At 39.2% G+C, this 19,292-nt stretch overlaps 1 protein-coding gene across 3 annotated transcripts in view; it reads right to left on the bottom strand.

The window, feature by feature from the left end:
• Positions 1–8,258: 8,258 nt before the first annotated feature.
• The window catches only part of nf2a (neurofibromin 2a (merlin)), a 69,268-nt gene continuing 58,234 nt past the window's right edge, over positions 8,259–19,292 (bottom strand). For all 3 annotated transcript variants that reach the window (XM_017705052.2, XM_037531862.1, XM_037531863.1), the window contains one exon: positions 8,259–11,692. In XM_017705052.2, the coding sequence (XP_017560541.1) occupies positions 11,642–11,692 (51 nt within the window). In that variant the 3' untranslated portion in view covers positions 8,259–11,641. The remainder of the gene's footprint in view (positions 11,693–19,292) is intronic.

Below are 19,292 nucleotides of genomic sequence, written 5' to 3' on the forward strand. Positions count from 1 at the left end.
CTATTTAGCATGGAAAATGGTTCTCTGATTGTTATAAGCTTGACATCACAACCATAGTAGAAATCTTGTTGGTGCTATGTAGAACTTTTCTTTTAAAAATTAGGTGCGTTATACAACCAACTGCAGCACAGTGTGAAGAACCTTATCAAAATGCAAAGAACACTTTAATCATACAGTGGGTTCTTTGAGTGTTAATGGTTCTACCTAGAACCATTTTCTTTACTAAAGAACCCTTGAAGAACCATCTTTTTTGTGTGTATTCTTCACTAGATCATCAGGTCATTTTGTGGGCAGTCTGAGGCATAATAATACTTTCGATATAGAACCATTTTATTAACTAAAATGTTTTAGAGTGTTGTGTAAAGTCAGAATAGCTTTATTTCAACTAAGAGTGACTGACTATAGTTGGAATGGTACAGAGAGTATTGCCACAGTCCACCACAAGGCAGCTGGGGCTTTAATCCCCCCTGTAGGTAAGTGTATCACACTGTACCAGTGGGGAACCCTCACTGCTGTCTTTAAAGGCCTAATGATTTCTGGGAACTGAAAACACATCTGTAATTTTTCCCTGCATTCACCCAAATCTAACATGATTAAACTGTAAGACACTCTGGATTAGAGCAGAAATGTAGACATAAATAAAAAACTTTCGCAAAATGTTTCTCAGGAAAATATGCATGTCCAAGCATCAGTCATGGGCAAGAGGCTGAGTTTTGATTAAATAAAGCTGAACATCATGCCTTAATAAGGCTAATTTGGATGAATCTGTTAAGTGACGCTTCGGTGTGCTGACCGATGATGCATGGTTGGCGTACGCTTGACTCCGGTCGCGGTTTAATGTCATCGATTCCTGAGTGATCGTCTGAGGCGGAGATGATTTTCAGCCGAATGTCTGTTTGGTGATTGATGTTCAGGAATGCAGAGGCTGAAAATAGACACACTCACAAACACAGAATAGCGGACAGTGTAATGAGAGGAGTCAGACTGATTTTCCTCCAGCGATGACCATGAGAGAGAGAGAGAGAGAGCGCGAGAGAGAGAGCGCGAGAGAGAGAGAGAGAGAGAGAGAGAGAGAGAGATGGAGACAGTGGAGAAAGGGTGAAAAATAGAAAAGGGAAAAGAGAGAGCGAGAGAAATAAGGAGGAGGGAAAGAAAGTAGGAGGGGGGAAAGAAAGAACAGGGAGAGATTAATAAAGAGAGAGCAAGGAACAGGGAAAGAGCAAGAAAACAGAAAGAGTGAAGGAAATGGATAAAAAATATAAGCATTAAGAGAGGGGGAGAGAGAGAGAGAGAGAGAGAGAGAGAGAGAGAGAGAGAGAGAGAGAGAGAGAGAGAGAGAGAGAGAGAGAGAGAGAGAGAGGATGGAAAGAAGACGGAGAAAGGAAGAGTGAGGGTGAGAATAAGGAAAAAGGGAAGACAGAGGGAATAGACTCAGGCAAAGATGGAGAAGGAGGGGAGGAAAAAAAAAGAGGAGAGAGAAAACTGAGGAAAGAAAGGGAAGAGGGGAAGAGAAAGATGGACAAAGAGATCGAATGGGGAAGAGAGAAGAGGTAGAAGGACAGAGAGATGCAGGATGAGAGAAAGAGAGGGAGAGAGAGAAAGAGAAGGAGATGGAGGCAGAGGAGAAAGGGTGAGAGGGTGAGAGATAGAAAGGAAGAAGGGAGAGAGGGAGGGAGAGAAGGAGGGAGAGAAGAGAGATAGGGGCAGAGGAGATTAGAGGTAGAGGCAGAGGAGAAAGAATGAGCAACAGAAAGGGGAGAGAGAGATAGACAGAGAACAGTGTGAGGGAGCAAGAGAAGAAAGGGGGGAGAAAAAAAAAGAAAATGAGGGGGAGAAAGGAGGAGGAGAGAGAGCAAAGAGAGAGAGAAAACAAAGGGGAGAAAAAGAGAAAACAAGAGGGGAGGATAAGGAGAGGCATCAAGATACAGAGGATAAGAAAGAAAGAGAAAGAAAGAAAAAAAAGGGAATGCAATCAAGAGAATGAGATAGAGAGAGAGATAAAACACAGGGAAAAAAGGGAAAGATAGGAAGAGAAAGGCAATGAGGGAGAGAGGAAAGAGAAAGACAGACAAACGAAAAAGAAAGAGAGAAAGAACAAACTGATTATACACCTCTGACATTCCAGCAGGGCTGTAACACACACAGGGTATTATCTGTGTTGCATACATGTGTGTGTGTGTGTGTGTGTGTTGTAGTCTGGATGCTCCTCATTGATCACCTGAACATCTCCCGATTCTTGTAGAGCCAGATGCGCACACACTCTCCTCTTTGAGATATCTGTTCTCCTCCGCTGTGTCCAGTGACGCAAATACAATACAGGCAGGGATTTACAGACGTGAGGGCAAAACATTATTAAGGGAACTCGAGCCTCTCTGCATTACACACACACCTTCGAAGGGTCTTTGTAAGTCACTCAGGATTGATGGAAGGAGAGAACAATCCGAGGACAGCCTCATTCATTAAGGCTGCAGGTAAGGCGCTGCAACGGTCATTTGGATGCATCAGCATCCACTCCGAAGCCTGACCACTGCCTCTTCAGTCTCAGTGGACGTGTTTCACATCATGTCTGTAGGGGCTTGGATTTGCCCGGTGTCTCAATTGATCTGGCCAAGCTCCACATGCTCCACCCACAAACACATTCTTTAGCATCTGCTGCTGGACAAGGCTGGTCAAGCTTTACAGAACACTGGCAACAAATTCCTTCAACCTAATGAGGAATTGTAGCAAATCAACACAGCATATCGCTGTTGTCGGAAGAAAACCTCATATCTCCAAAAAGGTAACTTTACAGTAGAAGGTTAAAGCCTACTTTATTTTCAGTGTAAGTCAAAGGAAATTTTGGGTAATTTCTTTTAGTCTAATCATCATGAAATTTACACACAGTGTAAAGGGCAACATATATTTTCATATTATGTCAAAAACTGGAAAATGTCAAAAATGGAGATGTAATGTAGTGACTCTAAACCAGTCAGTAACATGCGGCTCCAGAGCCACATGCAGCTCTTTTACTGCCCTGTTGTGGCTCCACAGCAGAAATATAAGTAAATAGATAAAAATAAAATAATTCTCCTTTGCAGTAAAATAAAGCTCTGCCTATCGCTTAAACAATAAATGGTCTTAAACGCTGGTTAACGTATAACTCGGCCTAATTCATTGGCCTTTAACCCTGAAGACTGGTGTACAGAGTGCTGGTCACCTTAGCAATGTAGACAACAATCTCCCCTGGCTATTAGCTAACAAAACAGCAAAGAGAGAGATTTAAGACATCAATAATTTGGAGACAAACAGACTTGTTTGCATTTATAATCACTCCAACTGGTTTTAATCTGCAACAAGAAACTGTCAAACACTAAAAAGTTGCAAAGCTGAGGTCATTTAGTCATTATTTTAATTTTCCCATTCCACCGTAAAACGTTGAAGTTACATCCTGGCAACTCCGGCACCATTTAAGGTGGAACTGGAAAATTGAACAAGTCGGCAAAGGAGAAGCGACTACAAGAAGTTTACAAGAAACAGATCTACCTATGGAAAAGTTTCCTGCCAGAGATGTGAGAAAAGCAGCTACAGCTGAGCTAAAGCTTAAAGCAGAGCAAAGAAAGTCTGTGTTTTTGTTTATATTTTTTAGCCTATACACACTGTATTTACAGCTAAGATGGTAAAATGGACATAAAACGTTGTGGCTCTCAAGCTGGTTGCTGACCCCTGCTCTAAACAGTGCATCTTTCTGTAATAGGTGTAATGCTTGTCATATCATAATAATAATTCTAAGCTGAAGGTTATCTCTATCACGCGCTTCCGTGCCCAAAAAAGTTCCAAACATGATGAATGATAGTGAATGTCACTAGATCCTTTGAATTACAAGGTCAAAGAGTTGAAATATGTACATTGCTACATTCATGCTAACAGCAAGCTGGCATTCCTGCACACTGAAACGATATTACATGAAAGTAAATCGATTATTAAACAAACATTATTATATAATTAGAGCAAAAGCAGCCTAACTACCACACTGGACAAAGCTTGCCGGTTTGTTTGGGGTGTTTTTGTGCACTTGCCTTTCTTTCGGTGTCTATTCCGTGTAAAGTGGTGTTAGATCACATGTAGCAAAATTCCTATTTTGACATATTAATAACCTCACAATTCATGATCTTCAGGGACATTCAGAATAAGAATGTATTTAGGACTAAGCCATGGATGCGATTTTTGAAAATCCCATTTGATTTTGCCATAGAGAAATGCAGTGAGCTATGAAAGGATACATTTGTGGGCAGAGCAAAGACCGAATGGGCACTGTGCCCTATATTCTCACTATCGCTGTCAAAACCATGGTAACAAAACCATGTATTTCAGAAGCTGCAATTTTTAAGGCGACGGGAAAGGGGACAACGTACATTACTATCTAGTGCTTGGATTTTTCGAAAGGTAGCACAAATCCAAGACTGAAAATGACTAGTTACCATGCACTACATAACGTTAGGATAGAGTAGTTAATAAAACTGCAGCTTTCCACTCTGAAAACTGAGGGTTAATTCCTCACTTGCATATTTGTTTTGCATTTGTTTGTCAATTTAAATTGTCATTGAGACACTATTAAATAAGCAAATTGGTTCATTTAAATAGACAGACAGTCTGCACATAGCACAACTCTTGCCTTCTGCGTCCATCTGTTGTTGATATCACCAAAGTGTGGACTTTGGAGGAGGACTGCAGTCCAAAACGCGCTTGTCAGCCACTGTGAACATTTAAGCAGGCTCCTCCCCTTCTGCTATGTATAACTGCATTTCCAGGGGCTCTATTAACTTTTTATTGTATTACCAGTACACTAGATCCTGTTGCATCTGCCTTTGTAAACACACTGACTGACAGCACTATGGTGCTCTTCCACTTCCCAAAAATATCTTGAGAAGGGTTTTATTTGGAGCCAAGAACCTCAGGCAAAAATCCAAGAAGCACATCTGCTGGGGGGTGTGTTCTGGTTAGGGGTCAGACTTTGGTGACTTTATACCCACAGAGGAAACTTCTAAAAAGCAGTGAAGAGCAAAAAAGTCTCTCCCCTTGTGAACTCAATTAAAGTTCAAGAAGTCAACTGAAATAAAACTATTACCAAAACTATTATTTATTATCATTATAACTAAAACTACTATTATAACATCACAGCTACTAGGTAGTTGATCATTTTTGTGCAGTGAGAAAATATAAAGCCTCCCCCCACCAAGATGTTACTGTTCGGAGGAATACCCATAGTGCACCTCTCCCTTCCGTCAAGTTTTTTTTTCCAGGCAGATCTTACACTGGGCATTTGTATGGCCATTACCAACTCGGAGAGTTGTTAAACTGTCATATAACCAAATCATAACTACCTGCTGGCGCTTTCAGTTTGTCATGGGAGCCTGGTAAACTGGTAAACCGCCGAGACGGGTCAATAAAGGCATGGACTACTGTGTTCACGTAGTATCACGGAATGCATTCTCAAGTGATACTTCACAACTCGTAATCTTGGGTAAAATGTAACCTGCCAATCTGCCTAATAATTCTTGATTGATTTTAATCCAGTAAGAATCTGCTGTGTTACAACTTTTCAGTAATTATTATACCCCAGTATGAATCTGCAGTGTGTGTAACTGTTACACTCTGATGGTAATAATTGAGTGAAAGGTCTTCTGTAATTGGCTGGACCCAGTAAGGGAGCTCAGTAATTGTAATCCTGTTCCCCTCCACCTCAAACTAATTGGGGGGGGGCAGAACCTGCTATTAGACACAGCTGTGTCCTGTGAGGTAACGTTGACGTGAAAGCTTGGACATTCTGAGGGAATTTGGGGAAACTTCACAGGCTATTAAAACCAACTGGCCAATCAAATCCCACAAATTACACAAGCAATCCAGCTCCAACAGTGATTTATCAGCTATTTGAGTACAAATTCCTTATGGTAATCTAGGAAACTAGTTCTCTAGGAAAAGTTCACGGTGTCCACCCTTTTCCCGTTGCCTCTCAGATGGGACATCTCGGTCTCTGCTCTTCGAGAGCATGATGGGATACGTGGCGACAGAGCCGCCTCTCTGGAGTGCATCCTTCTCCCGCTGGTGACAGCCTGTCAATATGTCTCCCACCAGCTGTCAGTCAACCTGTCACTCATCCAGACACGCAACCAATCTAATAGCGGGTGAAGAGGGACACAGAGCACAACCAATAAAATAGAAGGTGTGTGTATTGTTGATTCCAAGGCACACAGCATCAGAGCTTCAGGGGATAACAACTTCATACATATAGCATTCAAAATAAGTAAGCACAGCACTCACTTTAATGCTGCTTCTGATTCTGTTATAAGTTACAACAAATGGAGAGAATTATGACTTTATAGTAAAATAACCTTACATGCATTTAGCTGTATTAAAATCACTGTAACAAATGGCATCAAGTTGATTGATTTTATGAAAAGGCAAAATACACCAATATAGACTCACCAAGCTCTATTAGAATCCCCTGTAGTCCTACGCATTCACACAATTATCTGATCAGCCAATCAAATAAACACTCTGTACAACTGTGGTAACCAGAAAAGCATCTCAGAATGCACAACACATCAAAACCTGAGGTGGATGGGCTACAACAGCAGAAGACCAAGACCATTTCAAGTTCACTTCTGTCTGCCAAGAACAGAAAGCATGAGGCTACAGTTGGCACAGACTCTCCAAAACTGGACAATTTATATATATATATATATATATATATATATATATATATATATATATATATATATATATATATGTGTGTGTGTGTGTGTGTATATATATATATATATATATATATATATATATATATATATATATATATATATATATACACACACACATATATATATATATATATATATATATATATATATATATATATATATATATATATATATATATATATATATATATATATATATATATATATATATATATGTGTGTGTAAATCATGTATAAAGATGAATATCATGCATGTCATGATTTATATTGCCTAACAAAAAAAAAAGTGCACAAGATAAGTTTTCTAATCATGCACTTTGCATTGTTGATGTGCTTTTAGGCTTCTTTCCAGCCAAATGGCAGAACTCAGAGTCTTAATATCGTTAACAATTCCATTGACTATTGCTGATTTTAACATATCTTTTCTTAGCTTAATTTATCCTGAAACCCATGCAGGCTGACATACAATTTATGTAATTATATATTTACGGCTGGATTAGCTAAAACTTTTTTACAGGATCAGTAGTGGACTAGCTTTAGCTGACATTAGCTGCCATCTTCTTGGTTAAAAAAAAAAAAACAAAAAAAAAAAAACCCCAAAAGCCTACACCATAAAAAAGCTAGAGCTATATGGATGTTATAACCTGCACTGTATAGTCAAAAGGATGTGGACAACCCTCTAGTTACTGAGTTTGGCTGTTTCAGCCACACCCATTGCTAACAGGTATAAAGTCAAGGATGTAGTCATGCAATCTCCACAGACAAATGCTGGCAGTAAAATGAGTTGCACTGCAGAGCTCAGTGACTTTAAATATGGCCACCTCTGCCACAAGTCCATTTGTGAAAATTGTCCTGCTAGATCTGCCCCAGACCACTGTGAGTGCTATCACTGTGAAATGGAAATGTCTATCAGCGACAACCGCTTAGCTGCAAGGTGTAGATCACACAAACTCACAGAGCAGCCACTAAATGTAGAAGCATATGTCTCTGGAAGCAAAATTAGTAAAAGAATTGTCCGTTGGGAGCTTCATGAAATAGGTTTCCATGCCCAAACATTTTAATGTCGATAGTTTTGGAATAGGATGTCCAACAAGCTCATGTAGGTGAGACAGTCAGGTGTCCACATACTTTTGGCCACATAGTGTACCTGGTGTAAGCAAGTGAATTCAGAACATGGTTGTTCTCTCCAAAAGATGATTCAATTAGAAATCAACTGCTATTTAATTACATAATAGTTGCAATGCCATTAAGCAGAACACTCATTTGTTTTAATTCTGAAATGATACATTTACTATAACAAATGCCCTTTATGTGTTCTTGGAGATATATTGTATTAGTTCAGCTGGGCCGCTCCTCTGCTCCCAGACAATGAATGATTACGGTCAATGCATTCAGTCGCAGACACATAAAACCTCACACCAGCCCCGAAAAACTTTTTTTGGCATTGTTTGTGGCTCTAATGGATATTTATGTATTCGCGATTTATCACAGACAAACACAAATAAATATGGAATAGATTTAACAGATTTACCAGACTTTAAATTCATTTATTCCTCAGCACAAAAAAGATTATTCTCAAAAAATATATACAAACTCTTCAAAGTATCATCATTTAAAAAAGGAAACTTCTTAAAAAAAACAAACCAAAAAAAAGGCAAAAGAACTTCATAATCCCAAAGTTGGAAAGCCCCAATCAGGCCGTCTTCTTTCTAAAGGCACAAATACTGATCACTAATCCTACTTGACCTACTGTATGCACATATGCACCAATCTTAAATAAAAAAATCCTGTCATGAAGAAATAAAGACAGTGTTGAACTTTTGTCTAAATAATGACAAAATGAGTTTGAATCTGTTCCAAAACAAGACAAGCTTGAGATTAGAGGCCTGCTACCTGACCCAAGCCCGACAGGGACTGTATATCAAGTTTCGGGCCAGGTTTGAGATGCCTATGGATTACATACAAGTTATGAATAACATTTTTGGATCTTAAGATGCCAAAAGACAATGGGATCATTTTGAGAAACATCCTGATTGAGGCTCATGTAGTGTTATAAAACACATTTCTCTCCCAACATGTAAGAAATCCCCTCGTTTAAACAATGGCTACAGCATTATTTCACCAGTAATGGAAACCGAAAGATTTAATACAGACTTGATAAAATCCCAAAGAGCAAATGTAGATAAAACACAGCATGTTTCATCCAGGAAAATAATCTTTAGTAGAAAATAGGACTTTTCCCAAGAAGCTACTGGACGTTGATTAAAGTGTAAAGCAGCATTTATCCTTCATAAAAGGTTACAGTTCCAAGAAGCATGGAGCTTAACGGTCCGTTTGTAGAGTGCAAGACCATGCGGACAATTGTGTCCAGCAGTGTTTACTTAATTGGGAATTCAAAAGGTCTGCAAATCCTAGTGGTAGAGACGTCATTCAGAGTGGTTTGATGTGAAATGGTGCATTGTAGAGAAACTTGCATTAGTGGAAAGCAAGCAATTATGTTTACTATCCAAAATGACCAGTAAACCTACACGTGTCTTTTATATGTGATGACTGATGATGTCGATAGTAGAAGTGTTAAAGTAAGTGTTCCTTGGGGTCTGTTTTGCCCCATCCATGCCAGGCATGTATCTCTGAGCCACAAAATCCATTAAAAATAGGTTTTATTATATCTTCTCTCAAAACTATCGGAAAACAATGTCTCAGGCATCAGGCAGCGTATTTATAGCCATTTCATGCAACAACCTTTTTAGATGCATTCGACTTCTCAGACTGTCTGGCTCCTATCGCCACGATTGTAAACAAATCTGATTCTCCACAATGGAGTATCTCAGTGGTAGTGACAGGAACCAGATGTCTGAAGTGTTTACGGCTCCTAAAAGCTACCTCACATAAAGCTGTTACACAAAATAGTTATGTATAACGTGCCGGATGCCTGAGATGCTGTTTTACAAGTTTGGAGAAGGTTTTGGCCTAAAATGCATTCATGGTGTAGGTAGGTTGCAGGGTGTTGCAAGGCAAAACAGCAATAATGATGTAATAATAAGCCAAATTTAAATAGCACTTTCCAATCAGGTGAGAGTATAAATACACAGAATTGCACAAACATACCAAGACAGAAAGCATAACATAAGAAAAGAAGACCGAAACACAGACAAGAGTTTGAGGCAACTAACAGAAGAATAGAAAAGCACAATCTTAGACAGAGGAAATGGTAGTTTTGAGATAAAGGGAAACATTAAAAGAACAACTAGTGAAAATATTAGGAGAAGAGGAAAGTTTTGAGCTGGACTTTGAAGTGAAAAAAAATAAAACACAGACAGAGGAAGAATGTTCCATAACAGAGGCCATGACAATGAAAGATCAGCCGCCAAAACTGGATGGTTTAAAGACACAGACCACCAAGAAACTAGTGCTACAAGACTTCAGCAAACTGGTGAGAGTGTAGGGGAAAAGTAGGTGAACTAAACAGGGTTGGCAGACAATTTAGGGCCCTGTACGTCAAAAGCAAGTAGCTATTACCACTAATTATCACCGTCGATATTACATATGAAAACCTTTTTTGTTAATAAAATGGCTACATTTATGTGGTACATATTGCAACCCACCAAAAACCTTTGGCTTTGTTCACACAGCAGGTAAAACTCGCCCAAATCCAGTATTTTCCTCCTTATGTGACACAGATGTGTTGTGACAGTGAAAACACATATCTGACATTTGCAATTCCGATTTGAGACGCTTTTATATGTGGAACTGAAATCCAATCTGTAACCGATATGTTGCAATGCGACTCCGTCTGATTAGCCCGATCGTAATTCATGCAACTTACATCAGTCCTACTCAACATTCATCATTATATTGCATTGCTGAGACCGCAAACATTTGGGGTGATGTTTCTGTACCAAAAAATTAAGAGACTCATCCAAAACACCTCCATGTTTGAAGAGATTTAGAAAGAAATGGCCAAAAGTGGCTGTAGGAGAATGAGAACAGTTAAAGTTTAAAGAATCTGAGGACACTAAGTGAAGAAGTGACTCTACAGCGAGCTCAAACACATTCTGGGTGATGAGCCCACGTCAGTCCATGAAGCTTTATGATCGCCCCTGTGACACTGGCAAAGATGAAGCTGAACCCTCCGGGAGTGACGGGTGGGCACTGGCAGTCATGATTTGTTTACCTCTGGATGAGCCACGTGAAGCAAAATGAAGCATCGTTCTTTAGTGCATGCAGGTCAGTTCAAGAGCTGTTCTGTTCAGACTGATGTCGCATGCAGATCAGATTTAAAAGATACTGTGAACAGCCAAAAAAAAAAAATTGGTGGGAAAATCAGATTTGGGCTTCTTTTTTTTAACCTGGTATGTAAACGTAGCCTTTCTCTACAATTAACTCTAAAATACGATTTCACATCAAAGTACTCGGAATGATCTTGTTTACGTCGGAACCACTGAATCACGCAGTAATTTTGAACATTTTCAACCACACAAACTTTCAAGCCAAGTAGTGCGGTCGATGGAATGTGATTAAAAAAGGGAACAAATTCACTTCATTGCCACTAACACACACCCACCCACACCTCCCACACTTATACAGCAGTGGACCTGGACTCTGGTCCTGGAGTAGCCCTTCCTCTGCATATTTGGCAGAGGTCTTCAAAACCAGACCTTCAATCCAGTTCCTGCTCCTCAATTTTGTAATCAATAGTAGTCAACTGAGCTGCTGATTGGCCACCTAATGTCACATCTACTAGTGATAAAATCCAGTTCCAGAAACTGGATTCAAAGTCTGGATCTGAAGACCTCTTTTATAGTACTTTGAATGGTTATTGCCACAGAACCATTTCCATACACAGTCTGAAACTTTGTGGTGAATGTTAATGCAGTCATGTCCTCATGTATGCACAGCTTTTAGGCGTTTAAAGTTCCTCGAAGAAGGCCACTCTTGACTTGGTGCTCTGTAGCGTCAGCTGTAGAGAGAGAATATAGAAATCAATATTATATTTCATATAGAAATCAACACTTTATATCATCCACTTAAAGGTCCATTCCAGCCTAAAACTACAGTTTAATCTGTTATCTGATGTGTTATGCTACATACTATAGCACAGTGTTACATCAGTCAGCCTCATCGGCTTGACAGAATTTACCATTTTTAGCGTTTTCATGTTTTCTTTCATCAGTGTTCTCACTACAATACCCAGCATGCCTTACATAAATGCATCAACATGTGAAAATCATTGAGAATCCCTGGGTTGTCTATCAATTCAGGCAGCTATCCTATAATTGGTGGCCTTGTTGTCCTCCTCCTCTGATAATTTATTTTATTCTTTTTTTTATTATTATTATTTTATTCTTACAATGTTGTTTGAGTTCTATTGTTTCATTTGTGGTAGTGCAAACCCCAAAGATACATCATCAGAAGGGGGTTTTCCTGGTCTTTAAACTAAAAAAAACCTCACTCTAGATCAGGGGTGTCAAACTCAATCACTAAAAGGGGTCATATTAGAAAAATCTCTACAAATCTGTGGGCCAGAGGGGAGAGAAAAAAAAAAAACTTTATTTCATTCTTAATTAATGCTGTGCTATAATCCGAACTGGCTATTGTTTATTCAAAATAAGCAAAAACTTCAGCAGTACAATATAGGCACAGACAGCCTTAAAATATTACATGAATACCTGAAATATTCAAAATGTAAATGTCCCCAGGAGCTCAGCCTTTTAAACCTACCCATCTGTGTGAGCTAGGCACATGGTATCCTTTCTTTGCTGCAAGTTCATAGAGACTTGAGCTGCTGGGCATATGTTAACTGTTTATACTGGTATGAAATGACAGATGTAGCTATGACTGCATTGCTCATTCTGGCCAGGGTGTCCCTCAAAAACAAACAGATACAGATTTAGTGTGCAGTGTTCCAGCACAGATAAATGATAAAGCATACAGGCGTTCTGTAAGACAATATAGATTATATGAAACGCGGATACATCACAAAAATAGCTAAACATAATGCAAACCTTTGTCACAATTACTTTAATAAATCTCTTCAAAATTCTACTAAAAATGAATAAACCCAAGCACTGGAATTAAAAATAAACGGGTTCCTCAAAAGGTTAATTTCCAGGCTTACAATTCCCAACCTACAACAGAAGGTTTACAGGCAGCTCAAGCTTCCAGCTCCCTGAATGATTATGAGAACAAAACCCCCAAAACACATCAATTTATGCTGGATTGTGTTCAAGTATTCCCACTGTTACGTTTCTATTTTTTTTTTTTACACAAATGCATCTGCATACAGAGAAGATTGCATTGTGGCACAGTGGAAAAAAGCCCTTTTTACCAGGAGGGACGAGCACCCAAACGGCAATTCTTACAGTAAGAAAATACATATATCGTCAGTGTCAGAACAAAAGCTTGAATCAGGAGAACAAGAAACATTCTGAACACACTGAAGACCGTGTTCAATTTGTTTAGTGGTTTACAAGATTTGAGAAAACAGCTGCCATTTTCGTAAACTACGTAAACAATAAATTATACTATAAAAAAAAAAATACTACCCATCCAATTGGTGTATGATGAATATTCAACTGGGTCTGTCACAACGTATTAAGCAAGTTGCTTAAAAAAAAATATTTAAATGAAAATACATTATGATCAGCATAACAATAATGCATATTCACATCTCAGACAAGAAGCTTTTCCTCAAAAGTAGAGTAGTTTCTTTCAATGTTAGATTTTTCATGAGGCTAAAGTGAGCTTCTCCTTCGCCGGCTTCTTGTTCGAATGTTCCTGTTCCACCTTAAATGCTGCCTGAGGCACCAAAATGTAACTACTGCACCTTTTAAGATGAAATGGGGAAAATTCGAACAAGAGTTCAGCTTCGCGTCTTTGTGTTTGACAGTTTCTCGGGCAGATTAAACATATCAGGAAACCAACTGAGAACTTATAAATGCTAATGAGTTAATTCATCGCCAAATTACCAATGTCCAGCTTAAATCTCTCTCTTTGCCAGTTCGCTAGCTGCTAGCTAGGTGAGGTTGTCTGCGTTGCTATGGCAACCAGCAGTCTGTACACCAGTCTTCAGAGTTAAAGGGTGAATTAGCAGTTATACATACTACAAGTCCAGCGTTTAAGACGGTTTATAGTTAAAACTGTATTGGATCAATCAGCAGAGCTATATTTAACTTTTTTTTTTTTCTGCTGTAGAGCTGCATGTTGCCAACCCTTGTCTTAGACCCTGACAGGCACACCCCATACGAGCATATGCAAAAATTTGAACACCCCTGGTTGGTTTATGTTTTTTGTTGATTTAAGCTTTTGTCATTACTAATGTTTAAACTTTATTTTTTGTTAAAATTGAAAGAAGTAGCATTACTAAGTGGCAGCAGTGCTTAACTTGAAGTTACTGTCAGAAATGCTACAAAAGCAACACATTTCACCTTTTTTCACCTTCATTCTGCTCTAATCAACAACTCAGAACTGTTCAGAGCCAATTATCTTCATAACAAAAGCTTGTTCTGCTGGTTAGCTTGTTCGCTGTTCATGATGTGGTTCATTCAGGTAAATCTACTGATTAGGATGTGTGCAAGTGGGCTGTTTTGGGACACGAGTTCATTCATATTAAAGACCGATTTGATCCACATATACAAATGTGAAGCATGAAGTTCAGATCTGAGCAAAAAACTGGAAGTGAGCAGAGAAGTAATGTAATATAGACCCTGACAGGCACATCCCCATACGAGCATATACACCCCGGTCGGTTTAAGTTTTGCTGATTTAAGATTTTCTCAACGATTGAGCAAATAAACAGTAACTGTACTTTAAAACTGTGTAGAAGTGTGATCTCTGTAGAGGATGTGTTCACTTATTTTCATTTAGAAAACCAAAAGACATGATTTAACTGGGGCACCCAAACGTTTGCACAAGACTGTATATGCACTTATCTTTTTAGGGGTTTTTTTAGGGCTTGTTACTGCTCAGTGAAATCGAATCAATTCAAATCAATACTAGTTACAGTCCTATATTCAACAAAGTATACTACTAAACTGGCAGCTGCCACTCTGCTCTTCTGATCATTGATTTGCACAGGGTTTATGAATTATCCAGTATACATGGTCTTTTGATTCACACAACCTGGCTGACTAAACAGACCTCACTGTCTTATATTTATTTAATGCAGAGCAACAATAAGGCTGTGATTGACAGGTGCGAGTGTGTGTGTGTGTATCAATCCGTTTGTCTAATTCTCATGGACTTAACCGTACGCTCAGCTCCTTTTGATCAGTCGTCACGCGTCTCTCCCGACTCGCGGCTGGTGACGTTTTGAAGCCCTTAAACAGAATGCCTCGCCGACAGACGAGTTGGACAGGCAGAGTAAACAAAACAAGACGAGATGAAGATGACAGGGGGAAAAAAAAAAAAAACAAACACTACATGGAAAAACAAGTTGTACTCCCCTATCACAGGCTTAAGAATGATAGAGTATGACGGTGATTTCCAGGTAGGAGACGCCCCAGAAGCCACTTACAAGTGCTTTTTTCAATAAATTATGGTTTGAGTTGCAACTAAAGACTCAACTATCCTATAAGCTATTTTATTCATCCACTAGCTTCTCACCATCAGCTTCTCTCCCTTTACTGTTGCAATCTTTCACTGTTATCCATGCACAGAAATACAAAATGAAACGGATCGCCCCAAACAGCGGCTATATCGCCCCCTATGTTTCTTATAGTGTACTGCAATCATTCAGAATGACTGTGCATCATATCTCTGCTGTCTGATCAAAATCTTGTACGTCCATTTTTGTTGTTTATCTTTGTTTCTTTTTACATAGTTTTACATAGAGTTTTAGATTACACCAAAATTTCTTGATGAATGGAGCAACAGAAATCCTACAAAATGACAAATTCTTGTTACATTAACTTACATAGAAAGCTAAGAACATTTTTTTCTTTCTGCTGTAAAAGTACTTCTTTGGAGATACGAGACACAGCAACAATATGCACATTATTGAGGATTATACAGAGCTTGTGTCATTATTAATGTTTAAACTTTATTTTTTGTTAAAATTGAAAGAAGTAGCATTACTAAGTGGCAGTAGTGCTTAACTTGAAGTTACTGTCAGAAATGCTACACATTTCACCTTTTTTCACCTTCATTCTGCTCTAATCATTAACAACTCAGAACTGTTCAGAGCCAATTATCTTCATGACAAAAGCTTGTTCTGCTGGTTAGCTTGTTCACTGTTCATGACGTGGTTCATTCAGGTAAATCTACTGATTAGGATGTGTGCAAGTGGGCTGTTTTGGGACACGAGATCATTCATATTAAAGACCGATTTGATCCACATATACAAATGTGAAGCATGAAGTTGGAAATGTCAGATCTGAGCAAAAAAACTGGAAGTGAGCAGAGAAGTAATGCAATATGAATTTTGTCTGTGTGCTGCTTCAAGTCAGAGGAATCAGGTTGGGAGTTACTGGACCATGTCATACATCTTTACATTTTAACGACACGCACAGGCTCAAAAAGATGGTCTGGCTTGATGTCTCAAACACAAAAATCACCATAAAACTGATGAAAATATGAGCAAAAACACAATGAAAACACAAAATATTTGGACATTTCTTTTACCATCATGACTTTTTAGCCTTTTTAGTGTGTTGTGTCTGTTTCAACTTTTCAAAAAAACGTTAAATAACATGTTTCATGTGCTGTGAGGATTTTAGTATTGCGATACAATTATGTCACACTGTCCACCCCTAGATGAGCTTTTTCAAAATGGCAACAATGCGAGGCTCTGGGGCCAAAACACTGACCTGTTCGGACCCCAGCAGCAGAGAGCCTCTCAGCAATGGCAGCTTGTGGCAGTTCACAGAGAGGCTTTCTCTGCAGCGCTCGTCCCCAGGCTACAGTTAGCAGCAGGTAGTATTAGAGAGCAGGAGAGGGAACAGTTCGCAGTCATTAATCATCCTAACAGGCCGACCTGAAAAGGCAGCAGCCCCTGTCTCACTGCCCCCAGGCCCAAGGCTCCACCTGCCGAGACCAACTCATGCCATGTGCTTTTAAGTAGACCCAGTGCTGACACAGTTTGGGCCTGTTGCTGGCCCACTGTGGTAGTGGCCTGACAGACAGTTTCAGGTTCAACATTCTGAGGTCAAGATTTAATCTGATGTTCAATATTTCGTGTGTTAATAACGTCTTGATTCTAAGGAGCTCTGATAGGCAGTGCAGTGAAAAGTACTTATTACACAGTACTTATATTTTCAGCAAAAACAGGCATCAAGCGCAAGCTGTATATTTTGCAAGAGATATTTCTGAGTAGATCAGATATAAGACTATCCACTTGTATAAGGAAGGGGAAAGTCATGAAATTTTCAAGATACAAGGAAAATGGGTTTCCTAACAACTGTGCAAACCACAAAAACAGCACTTAAAGTTGTCATTGTTGAGAGAGAGGGGGAAAAAAAAAAAAAAAAAAAAAAAAAAAAAAAAAAAAAAAAAAAAAATCAAGCTCTACTCTTGCTTCAGATCTGAAAATCCACAGGTGTTTCTGTCCATCCTTCCACTGTGAGGAAACAACTCAATGCTATGGGTCTGAAAGGAGATGTAGCTGTCAAGAAGCCTCACTGAGAAAAGGCAATTTGCACATGGTCTGTAGAGTCTAAATGTGCAATAGGGCTTACTTGGATCATGAGAAGGAAAAAAAGCAACAAATGTCTAAGAGTGAACTTGGGAAGTGTGGAAAAATATCCTTGCAGATTTCTCTGAGAAACTGAAATCAAGTTTTCTGAAAGCCTCCTTACTACAGCCCTGCCCCACAAACCAAAGTCCCTTTGGCTACGGTAACAGAGCAGGTAAAAGCGGCCCAATCTGATTTTCTTACCTAATCCGAATTATGGATTGACGTAAAAGTTGCATGAATTCCGAACTGGCTGTTTAGACTGAGTTGCACTGCTGCAGATCAGATACGGATCGGATTTCAGTACCACATACGAAAGCATCTAAAATCGGAATTGCAAATGTCAGATTTGGGCAACCTTTACCTGCCTTGTGAACAAAGCCAACAACTGTTCTGCCTGGAAATAAAATCACTGAGAGGTGGTCTCAGTTTTACATATCGCTGTTGTCGGAAGAAAACCTTGTATCTCCATTTTTGTTGTTTTCAGTTTTTGACATAAATTGAAAATTCCTATTGCTCTTTACATTGTACATGGATTTCATGATCAATGGACCAAATGAAACGGCCCAAAATGACCTTGGGAAATGTCTGGTTCCATTGACTTACATTAAAAGTAAAGTAGGTTTTTTCCTTCTCCTGTATAGTTACCATTTTGGAGATACGAGGTTTTCTAATGTAAAGCTTTGGTTTGACTAATGTAAAGCTTTTCAACATCTGCTGCGCTGCCCTCTAACAAAGTAAGCTGCCAAAATCACAACCAATACAATGTGACTTCAGAAAAACACCCAATCATTTGAGCATGTGTGTGCAGAGCATAAGCCCCTCCTCATAGTAGGTCACACCCAGATGCCTAATTTCGATCACTGTCAGTGGTTTCTAAGACAGACTGTAAAAGAGAGACCCCCAAAAGGGACAGAGGGGAGCATCAGTGTTACAGCTTCCAGTGCAACCAGGATGATGGCAAAAGCACAAGCTCAACACAGGTCAGGAAAACAACAGCTGTCAGAGGGACGCGAGGATTTGAGCGGATTTTGGCTTTGCTGTAAAGCCGCAGATCTGTGGAGGCGGACTTTCTTCCCTAGGTGAACAGCCTTTCTCTCTTCAGCGCTAAGTCCAATTAGACAATCACACCAAAGCAGACGCTCTGCGCACACACAGGAGACCCCCTCAAACCTAACGAGTAATCACAAGACAGAAATCAATTAGCGTAGCTCTAACGAGGACATTTCACACCCTCCGACCAACTCAAGGAACAGATTCCGCGGCTGGAATAAGCTTTCTAATCTACCGCTTGGTAAATTCTGATTAAACCAGTTCAATTCATGTGGAGGAAGATACGAGGTTTTAATTTGTTTATTACTCTAGAGGTAATGAAATATCTGATTCATTGCAGCCTATTTCATAGAACCAATTCAATCTGAAAAGAAATTTAGAGGTAATGAGATTAAAGAGCTCTTATAAACAAAAAGACACTACCAGCTTGTGCAAATGATAAACATGTCATTTTTTTTTCAGCTGTATCCTGCTTGCATGCAAATGCTCAGTGAAGGACTGCAACGGTATCTGCCAGAACTATCGCTACATCTTTCTAATCCAAAGGGGAGATAATTACAGAGTTCTCAAAACACATCCTTACCTGCTGTGCGATTCCGAATGATGATTCGCTAATGATAACAACATAAGCTCCGGCGCTCACCACTGCTCACTCATGCAGACACCGCTTCATAATTACTTCTGAATAAAACATCACAAATCCACGCCACTGTCTACAAAATAAATAGTGCGGTTTCTTGACAATAACTCATTCTATGCAGATGTGTCAGATAAAATGCAGTCTACAGCAGGGAACTGTTCAAGTGTGCAGAGGTTTCTAAACCATAAGATTTTATGC

The sequence above is a fragment of the Pygocentrus nattereri genome, chromosome 20 (assembly GCF_015220715.1).
Source record: "Pygocentrus nattereri isolate fPygNat1 chromosome 20, fPygNat1.pri, whole genome shotgun sequence".
NCBI lineage: Eukaryota > Metazoa > Chordata > Actinopteri > Characiformes > Serrasalmidae > Pygocentrus > Pygocentrus nattereri.